This window comes from Falco punctatus, assembly GCF_963210335.1.
Source record: "Falco punctatus genome assembly, chromosome: 10".
Classification (NCBI taxonomy): Eukaryota; Metazoa; Chordata; class Aves; order Falconiformes; family Falconidae; genus Falco; species Falco punctatus.
The window spans coordinates 40,531,402-40,542,372 of record NC_137590.1 but is presented as its reverse complement, the minus strand read 5'-3'; the positions used below and the strand labels follow the sequence as shown (position 1 = coordinate 40,542,372).

Genomic DNA, 10,971 nt, shown 5'->3' with positions numbered 1-10,971 from the left:
TGGTTGGGTGGCACCCTCTCCTGGTGTTGGCATGCTGCCCTAAAATGAGAGGCTAGGTGCCACTAGCATCAAAGATCCAAGAAATACCTGCACGTGGGGGTAAGGGATGAATGCCGCTGCTCTCCTAAAGTTGCAAATGGATCGGGCAGGTTAGCTTTCTATTCCTTCAGCTGGAAACCTTGTGGAAACAACTGGTAGAGTCGTTAGTGTTTGGGAATGCTGAACGCATGGTGTCACGGTGGAGAGGCCTTCAGAAATGCGTTAGTCACCTTGTAGTATCTTCCTCAAGGCAAATGGATGGAGAAACCACGGTGCGGTAATCTAAAGCACTTCCTCATGTTCAGGAGGTACGTGGCTGTACTTGCGAGCCTGGTGGTGGTGTAGCAGTGGCAGGAAGAATGAGCCTTTCTATTTGTGCAGGAATTGCACAGCAGCCTTTGGGTTGCCTCTGCTCGTGGGACGCTTTGGATGATGTATGAATTGTTTGTTAACTAGATCACCGGTTGCATGTTTGATTCTTGAGTAGCATGCAGGTACAGACCAATGAGTATGTGGAATCTCGGCAAGGGCTTGTGTGTCATAAGTGTTTCCTAAAATACTGGAGCATGTTCAAGATGATCTTAAAGCAAGTTCTGGTAATCCAGGCTTTTTTTCTTTTTTTTTTAACACAGGCCTCCTCGACCACAGAAAATCCTAGGAACTGCTTTCAGGTGATGTTTCTACTGCTATTGGTAGTCACTTCAGGCTAGAGGATAGTAGGTACCTGAACACAGTGCTTGGGCTTCCACAAAGAAACACTTTTCTACAGACAACTGTTCTTGTTTTGTCAGGGGAGTGTAGAAGCCAAAGTGCTCTATCTGGTACCTATTTGTGATAGTGGGGCTATACAGATTGCCTGAAGGTGCCTTCGTATTCGGATGGCTGACTGTTTAAGAATAGAAAACTGTAGCACAGTCTTCATAGTTTTGAGACTTAGAGAGCAGAAAGAAAATATCTGAGGACTTCTTCTTGCACTGCTGTATTCTGTATCTTAGAGTAATTGGGGACAAAGAAGGAATGGGATTTGGGGTTTTATTTCAGTTGCACTGAATGTACCAGGAGAGCACACTTTATGTATAGAAATAAATTTCCATATTCATAAGACTATCAGAACACAGTGTTTTGGTGTTCAAGTTTTATAAACTGTTTTCACGGCTTTATGTTGGTTACGAGTGCTTTATTTTAAGTTCTGGTCATCTTTCTTTCTTCTTCTAGAAGTCAAACTGAGCCAGCGAGTAGAACATCAAAAGAGGTATGTAAAGACACAAGCTGAAACTTTTTTCTACATGCTGCACCTAAGTCTAAGAAATGTAGCCTTGTACTAATTCTTTTCTATATATAAAATAGAAATGTTTTATATATAATATTTGTAATATATATATAGAAACATATTTTCCAGTGAAACACAGTGTATGCCGTAAATCCAATGTATTTGATTCAGCATAGTGAAAACTGAGCAATGCCAACATTTGCGCGGTTCTAATGTGAATAATGGTATTTGTGCCTAGTAAGGCATTGCATTTCGTACTGACTAGGCTAGAATATTTCTTGTATGACTGTGTGTTGTACAGATAATGTAGGCTCATTTTTAGAGCTTGCAGGTTCAAGGTTTGCACCACTGAACTTGGTGCCACTCTTCAGTACACCACCACTGTGAATTTACATTTGGAAAAGGGGCAGCATTTTTCTTCCGGTCAGAAAACACTGTCGTTCTGCTGCTAAGACATGAATAAGTAACTCGAGGAGATACTTGACTGGTAATGGCCTAGATCTCCATTTGGCCCTTGGGTGGAAGGCTACGTGCAATGATGCATTTCAAAATAGCCCTCATAGTACAAACATTACTTTGCGGTGGTGTTTGGTTTTCATCTGTAAGTATAACTGCTTTTTCTTCACTCGAATGGTGTGATGCATTACACGAGCTCTAGGCCAGGGGATCTGATCACTTTGTAAGCTCTTAGGATAACTTCATCTAGAAATTCATGAACTTGGGGTCTAATGAAAGTAAATGAAAGACAGCGCAAAAACTATACTGCGTTCATGAACCATACCTGTGTGCATTTAGAAAATGTTGAGCTATTAACTGATTAATTTATAAACTGCACTGACAATGTTTCCTGTAGTGACACTTCCTTCTCAAATGAAAGGAAATATTTTTTTTAGATCCTTTTGAGCTGAAAATGGACAGCTTCCTTGACCCTCCGTCTTTTAAGCAGTTGTGAGCATTTGACAAGGGTCCCCTCTGAGGTATTCTGAGCGATAGATTGATCTCAAGAGGGGTTGGTTACTTTAGTTTCCTCTCATTAACAACGCAGGCATACTTCAGCCCTTTAAGGTTTGTACTTTGTTCTGAACAAATCCAAATTCCACTGGCTTGGAGGTGGCTCTTTAAGTGGCACTCAGAGGATATAGTGCGGGCTTTCATACAGCAGTAGGCGTGTATGTAGAACTTGAATATGTGTTTAATTTTTCTGAATAGATTGGTGACTCTTCCGCACCTCTTTCTCTGGCCCAGCTTATTAAGGTATGTTTAGATGTACTTTCTTGTGAAATAGAGTTTGTAAACCTTACACTGTGCTCTCTAGCTGGATAACTGCTGTAATATGAGAAAAACATTAGTTGTTAATAACTCAGAGTGTTTCTCCTAACTTTAAAATGTGCGTATACTTTGATACTATCCTGTAGAGAATAGTTCCCAGCTTGGGAAGATGGAAGGGGAGCACCTTACTGGCCTCAGTGTAATGCTGCAGTATTACTCATCCGCAAGACACGAAGAAGCAGCACTTTAGAAGCTGTTTACCATTTTTCATACGTCCCGCTCATTGTTCATTGGAAACTAACACAAATTTTACAGAAGAATTTAATTGGCTGTAAGTTATGGACATTGCTGGGGCCTTTGCAACAGCCAGAACAGACGTGTTTCTGGAACATGGACAATTGCATGGCTGTTTTTGAATTTCTAGTCATTACCTAACCCTATGGTAGGTATGACCTAACCCTAAGTCTGAATTTTAAGAGATAACCTTAAGACTTCACCCTATGACGTATCCCTATGCCTTAAGCCTAAGACCTATCTCTAAGACTTATGACTCAACCTTATGATTTAACCCTGAGAGTTAACCCTAAGACTTAAGCTTAAGATTTAATGTTGGGCCTTAACCTTAAGACTTAAATTTAAAAGTTAATATTAAGACTTACACCCTAAGACTTAAACTTAAGACTTAAACTTAAGACTTAAATCCTAAGATTAACCCTGAGACTGAACCCTGAGACTTAAATCTCAGACTTAACCTTAATACTTCACCCTAAGACTTAAACTTCAGATTTAACATTAAGATTGAACCATTAGACTTAAGGTTAAGTTTTAACCTTAAGTCTCAACCCTTAGACTTAACCGTGAGACTTATCCGTAAGACTTATCCCTAAAATTTAAAACGGAGACTTAAACCTAAGATTTAACCTTAAGACGTAACCCTAAAACGTAGCCCTGAGACTTATCCTTGAGACTTAACCTTGAGACTTAATCCTGAGAATAGCCCTATGACTTATCCCCAAGACATACTTCTAAGGCTTAACCCTAAGACTTAACCTTAAGGCTCAACCTTAAGAGTTAACATTAAGACTTAACCCTGAGATTTAACCATAAGACTCAACTTTAAAACAAAACCTTAAGATTTAAACTTAAGACATAACCCTGAGACTTATCCTTGAGACTTAACCTTGAGACTTAATCCTGAGGCTTAGCCATATGACTTATTCCCAAGACATACTTCTAAGGCTTAAACCTAAATACATACTTCTAAGGCTTAACCCTAAGACTTAACCTTAAGAGTTAACATTAAGACTTAACCCTGAGATTTAACCATAAGACTCAACTTTAAAACAAAACCTTAAGATTTAAACCTAAGACATAACCCTGAGACTTATCCTTGAGACTTAACCTTGAGACTTAACCCTGAGACTTAACCCTAAGACTTATCCTCAAGACTTAACACTTCAGACTTAACCCTAAGACTTAAAGTTAAGATTTAACCCTAAGACTCAGTCTATAAGATGTAAACTTAAGACTTAACCTGAAGACTTAAATTTAAGACTTAACATTAAGACTTAACTCTAGACTTTACCCTAAGACATAATCCTGAGACTTAACCCTGAGACTTAATCCTAAGACTTAACCTAAAGTTTAACTTTAAAACTTAACCCTAAGACCGAACCCTAAGACACAACCAGACGACTTAACCCTGAGACTTAACCTTGAGACTTTACCGTGAGATTTAACCCTGGGATTTAACCCTAAGTCTTAATGCTCAGACTTAACTTTAAAATGTACCATTAAGACTTAACCTCAAGACTTAACCTTAAGACTTAACCTTAAAATGTATCCTTAAGATTTACACTAAAAACTTAACCCTAAGACTTAACCCTATGACTTATACTTAAGGCTCAACCTTAAGACTAAACTTTAAGACTTAACCTTAGAATTAACCGTAAGAGTTAAATTTTAAGACTTAACCCAAAGATGTAACCCTTAGTCTTAACACTGAGACTTAAACCTAAAACTTAACCTTAAGATTTAACCCTAAAACTTAACCCTAAGATTTAACCTTAAGACTTGACCTTAAGACTTAACCCTAAGAGTTAACCTTAGACTTAAATATTGAGACTTAACCCAAAGAATTATCCTTAAGATAAATTTTAAGACTTAACCTGAAGACTTAACCTTAAAACTTAACCCTAAGACTGAACCCTAAGATTTAACCTTAAAACTTAACCTTAAGATTTACACTCATGATTTAACCCTAAGACTTCACCGTAAGACTTAACCCTATGACTTAAACTTAAGGCTCAACCTTAAGACTTAACTTAAAGACTTAACCCTGAGAATCAACCCTAAGACATAACATTAAAACTTACCCCTAAGTCATAACCCTAAGACTTAAGTTTTAAGACTTAACCCAAAGAGTTATCCCTAAGACTTATCCCCAAGACTTAACTCTAAGAGTTAACCCTAAGACTTAAACTTAAGCATTAAACTTTAGACTTAACCCTAAGACTCAATCCATAAGGCTTAAATGTAAGATTTAACATTAAGACTTAACCCTAAGACTTATCCTTGAGACTTAACCTTAAGACTTAACATTAAGACTTGACTTAACCTTAAGACTTAACTATAAGACTGAACCTTAAAGACACAACCTTACGAATTAACCATGAGACTTAACCTTGAGACGTAACCCTGAGATTTAACCCTAAGACTTAATGGTAAGATTAACTTTAAGATGTACCATTAAGACTTAGCCCCAAGACTTAACCTTAAGACTTAACCTTAAAACTTAACCTTAACATTTACACTAAAGACTTAACCTTAAGACTTAACCCTATGACTTAAACTTAAGGTTAAACCTTAAGACTTAACCCTAAGAATTAACCCTGACATAACCATAAGAGTTAACCCTAAGTCATAACCCTAAGACTTAAACTTAAGAAATAATCCTAAGACTTAACCCGAAAACTCAACCTTAAGACTCAGCCCTGAGACTTAACCCTAATATTTTACCTTAAGACTTCACCATAAAAATTAACCCTAAGACTGAACCCTAAGATTTAACCTTAAGACTTAACATTAAGACTGAACCTTAAGACACAACCTTAGGACTTAACCCAAGACTTATGCCCAAGACTTAACTCTAAGAGTTAACCCTGAGACTTAAACTTAAGAATTAAACTTTATACTTAACCCTAAGACTCAATCCATAAGTCTTAAACTTAAGAGTTAACTTTAAGACTTAACCTTAAGACTTGACCTAAAGACTTAACCCTAAGGCTTAGCCTTAACACTTAAATATTAAGACTTAACCCAAAGACTTATCCCTAAGATAAATTTTAAGACTTAACCTTAAAACCTGACCCTAAGAATGAAGCCTAAGACTTAACCCTAAGATATAACCTTAAGACCTAACACCAAGACTGAACCTTAAGACAGGCCCCGGGCCTGAGCCATCTCTGCAGGGATGAGGCCTTCCTTGGCGTCCGTCCCTCAAACCCTCCCTCCGGCCCCCACGGTCTGTCCCTAAAACACTTCCCCTCTGGCCCCCAGTCCCTGCTGGCCCTGAAGGCCGGCCACAGCACTTGGTTTCAAGCCTGAGCTGGTCATGTCATGGCTGTTCTGGAATGTGTACAGTGAAAGAAGAGATTGAAATGGCAAATGTTCCCTCTCAGGGTGGTCCCATGCTGGCAAAGGTTGTCCGAGGAGGTTGTGGGCTCTCTGTCCTTGCAGATCTTCAAAGGCCAAGGGCACACAGTCCTCTGCAACCTGCTGTAGGTGAGCGTGCTGGAGCAGAGGGCTTTGCCCAGAGGACCTCCATGGGTCCCTTCCAACCCCACCCTCCCGTGTGGCTCTGTGCTTTGCTTTTCCTCCTAAAGCCCCTCAACTCAGCCCCGATGCCCGCTGGAAAGGGTGCTGGGGCAAGGGACGATCCCAAACTCCTCCCCTTCCCAGGGTCCTTCCCAGCACAAGAGCTCCCCACTCCGGAAGACACGATGGCAGACACAGTCAGGAGAGGGAAAAGATTCTTTTATTGTCAACAGCAGCTGCAGGGGCCCAGGAGTCACAGCTGTTCAGCCGGTGAAAATCAGTCAGAACCTGCAACGACAGAGTCAGAAAGCTCTGCTAAACCCCCAGAGGCAGGAAGAGGCAGGATTTGGTTCCCCCTTCTTTGGAGGACACTGTTTCTGAGGAATTCCTCATGACCCAGAAGGGAGAGCTCTTGCTGGCCTCCACTAGGGGCCTTCTCCCCAGGGGTGATGTCCCTAGGGAGCTGTGCGTGCGCAGGGATGCTGACAGTGCCCCTGTGCCACACAGCAGGGCTCGACGGGGAGCCCCTGGGGAGCAGCCGTGGGGCTCATCCCAAACCCTGCTCAGCACCAGCCCTCGCCGGCCCTTGCCAGCCAGCTGGGCTGACTTAGGGCCGTGTTCAGACTCGGGAAAGATGGGCAGCAGCACCTGGTACGCACCTGGCCTTCCTGACGTGCTGCACCTTCCTGCATTTTCTCAGGTTTGGGTCAGCAAAATGACTTCCTCTCTTCTCCGTTTTATTTTTGCTGTGCTGTCCCTCTCCTCTGCCCAGATTTCTTTTCTCTTTCTTTTCCTCGAGTTTTCCTTCTCCTGGTGGGATCCTGAAAAACTTTCCATCCCACAGCGTGATGAGATGGGGAAAGCCCCAAGCCCCTGCAGTGAGCTCTCAGGTCAGGCAAGGGGAGCTCTTCCTACCTGGTTTCCTGGGGCAGGCTGGTCAGTTGTGGCAGGCGTGCCAGGGACTCTGCCGTGCCCTCGGGGGTGCCTGGAGGCAAATCTGGAGGTGCCTAAACCAGAAATTTGGGAGGTAACGGGTGGCAAGTAACGGCCTGGGGTAGTGAGGGCCTGACTGCCAAATTGCCATCTTAGCTCTACAGAGGAGGTGCTGGTTTGCATCATGCACATTTTGCACAGTCCAGCCAATGCAGCCTAGACTTGATGAAGCTGCGACGGAGTAGGATTTGAGCAAAAGCCCTCTCAAGGTGACAGCTACTCCCTTCTGTCCTTTTGTGGGTATTTTGTGGGTATGTTTTGTTTGATGAAGCAGATCATATTTAATGAAATGCATTCCAGAAACAGCCTTTCCAGTTTTCCTTAACACGTACCACTCTGGGGGGAGAGGAGGAGCCCCAAAGGCACAAGAGAGCAGCTGCCAGGAGGAGGCCCAGCAGCTGCTTGGCCTCCTGGGAAAATACTGTCCCACTTGAGACATGTTGTCCCAGTGTCTGTGGAGCTGCCGTACCTCTGCCGCTTTGGGCCCTGACCCTGTGTCTCCCCCAGCTCCTCTTTCGATGTCCAGCAGAGAGGCGTCTGCATCCAGAAAGGCTTTTGCTGGACGCTGGGTGTCTGCTGTGCCTGCAGGGCCACTTTGCTCTTCGTGCTGCAGCTCTGGAAAGCAAAAGCACGTGCAGCAGCGTGACTTCTTGGAAGTCAAGAACATCTCAAGCAAAGCCCAGCCAAGCCCTACACCGCTTGTCTCCTCAACGTTGAGGTTTCTGGCATCCCAAGCCCCAGTGTCTGTGACAAGCCTCAGCCCCTCCTCCTACCTGTGCGCCTGTCCATGGGTGCTGGCACCTCCTCGGCTGATGGAGGGGAGAGGCCGGCCACCTCCCCCCCAAAGATGTCCCCGCAGTTTTCAATGAGGAACTCCACCAGCACGTTCACCTGCAGACATGAAAGCCTTGGTCTCAAGCCAGGTGCCTGCAGACGTGTCAAGCAGCCTTTCCCACTGCTGGCCCTTCGTCTGCGCAGGCGGCTGCGGCTGGGGGTTGCTCTTCCAGGCACCCAGCCCACCAGCCCTGGCTCAAGGGAGGAGGCAGCCAGGGACCTCTCAAGAGCCAAGCTCCGATGGGCCGGGAAGGCAGCACTGGCTGCTGGGTAGGGCGTACCTTCTCGGTCACTGCCAGCATGGCCTGCAGCGGGAGCAGGTCCTCGTTGGCTGGGCTCAGCAGGTTGGGCCCGATGCAGATGGCCAGGTTGCTGCAGCTCATTCTGCTGGTGGCTGCGTTGTTGCCGATGTGCTGCAGCAGGGCCATCAGCCGCTTCAGGAGGAGGAGGTTGGCCGCAGGCAACTTATCAGCCACCCTGAGGGAAGAGGAAGACAAGGCTGATGAAGCAGAGGGTGCCCACAGCCGTCCCTGCAGCTGGCCCCAGGCGGGTGGGAGCCAGCAGCCGTGTTGCACAGCTTTGCAGCTGCCCGAAAAGACAGCTTTCTGAGGAGCCCGTGCCTTGGCAGGCAGGTCCCAGAACTCTCCCGGTCCCTGCTCAACAGGCAGGCTGCTGCCCACACTTACGCTTTCAGCTCCTCCACCTTGGCCTGCTTGCTGGCCCTCTCCATGGCTGCCATCCAGTCCTCGTAGAGGTCGATGACGAGGAGCTTGGTGGGGATGCTTCGCAGGAATTCCTGCAATGCCAAGGGCTGCAGGTGAGCCTTTGAACGCTGCAGGCCAGCCAGGAGCTCCTCCAGCTGCAGCTCAGAAGTGCTCACCTTCAAGATGACGGCCAGCAGCAGTGCAGGCTGGCTTCCCACATCGACTTCCGTGCCACGGTCCAGGGCCTCGCGTAGCTGCCGAAGTTCCGTGCCGCCGGCAGCTCTGCGGAATATCCCCTCCGTCGTCGGTCCTTCCTGGTGCAGGACAGCCAGCAGCTCCTGCAAGAGATGCAGGACAGTGGCTTGGCTGAGGAGCTGCCCTGCAGCAGCGGTGGCCGTGGCCAGAGCTCTTCCCCAGACTGGACTCTGTCCTCCTGCAAAGGGGCTGGGAGCAGAGAAGCGTGAGCCATGGGCAGAGAGCCCAATTCCCCAGTACCTGGAGCCAGGGGACACTGCCTGTGGACTGAGTGGGGGGCTGGGGACCCCGTGTGCAGGCTGGCTTACCTGGATGGGCCGGGGCAGCGTGTTGTCCTCCCCACAGAGGGCTGCCAGGGGCTGCCCAAAGAGCGCCCTGCTGCAGCCGGAGCCCGCCTGCCCTGGTGCCTGGGCAGCGGCCGGGGTGCACCGTAGACAAAAGGGCCAGGGCAGCCCCATCCTCCTCCTGCTGCTGCTGCTGCTCCCTCCTGCTGCAAAGGAAAACAGAGTAAGACGCCATCAACGGAGAACCCCAGGCCAGCGGTCCCAGAGCCTGCCCTGCCCTGCTCTGTCCTGCCCGCAGCGCGATGCTGTGTAGTGTGGCAGGACAGGCAGGGAGCCAGCAGCTGGAACCATGGCTTTGGCTCAGCAGCTGTGGCTTGGAGGCTGCCGAGAGCTGGTGTGCCACCAGGACAGCCTGTCCCAGCCCTTGCCCTGCCCTCCTGCAAGCTGTGGGCAGCCGCAGAGGCTCTGTGTCCTGCAGAAGCTCATGCAGCGGCCGCTCTCCAGCTGGTGTCCTTGCTAGTCCAGGTGTTGTCCTCCCGTGCGGTGCCCAACCTGCATGGCGACACTCAGGGGACAAGTGAGCACAGTTCAATCCATTGCAGGAGGTTGCCTTTCTTTCCCAAACTCACCGGGCTCGTGGCAAAGTCCCCCTGCGTTTGCAGATGGGGCCGTCGCAGGCCCTTGCTTGGGATGAGCCTGCAAGAACCAAGAATGAGGCTGCGCTTGGACAGCAGCCCCGCAGCAGAAAGGGCCAGCGGCGAGCTGCCCCCCGGAGCCAGCAGCCTGAGCATGGCAGAGCTGGGACCCTCTGCCCTCCCAGGCTCTCTGCCCCGTGCGGCAGGTTTCGTCCCAGCTCCGCCAGCCAGCCAGTACGTACCAGCGTTCCTGGTGTCTCCCCAACCCCCTCTGCTGCGGAGCGGTACTGTGGGAACCCCCGCCCTCCTGCACATGGTCACCCCACTTGCTGCACATCCCAGCACAGCCAGAGATGGGTGAAAGGCAGCCATTCTCACCTCTGCCTGTGCCTCCATCAGCCTCTCCAGGCTCCTGGCGCGCACTGTCCTCCACTGGGTGGGAGAGAAGGAGGGGAAGAAGGTGAGCAGCCATGGGTCTGCTGCTCGGCTGCAGGAGCAGTGCTTGGGGACAGGGCCCAGAGCAGAGAGACACTCACGGCGTGGCGGCAACTCAGCTCCTTCTCCAGGAGCTTGATGGATGTGAGACGGGTGACGCAGGCTCCCGTGCGTCTTTCTGGTGTCCTGTGCACCGGGAAGGGAGAGGGAGAGAGCTGGGTGAGCCCCAAGCCGTCTCTTGTCTCTTGTCAGGCAGCTGTGCCCGAGAGCTGCCTGCAGCCCCAGGGGCACCTTCCCCAGCTGGGGGCTGTGTTCCCCCGTGGGCCCAGCTTCTCCTGGAGCACCCCCCCGGCTTACCCCAGCAGCGTGGCCACCCACAGCTCCTTCAGTGCCTGGGAGCTGCAGAAAGAGAGGGGAGACAGCGTCAGGCCCTGCTG

General features: G+C 48.2%; 1 protein-coding gene across 1 annotated transcript; it reads right to left on the bottom strand.

The window, feature by feature from the left end:
- Positions 1-5,968: 5,968 nt before the first annotated feature.
- LOC308071057 (T-cell activation Rho GTPase-activating protein-like) lies at positions 5,969-9,638 on the bottom strand (the record flags this gene model as incomplete). The annotated part of the gene is made up of 3 exons (XM_080405918.1): positions 5,969-5,974; positions 8,503-8,698; positions 8,908-9,638. The coding sequence occupies 3 exons, from the start codon at positions 9,636-9,638 to the stop codon at positions 5,969-5,971; spliced, it is 933 nt and encodes a 310-aa protein (XP_080262044.1).
- Positions 9,639-10,971: the final 1,333 nt, after the last annotated feature.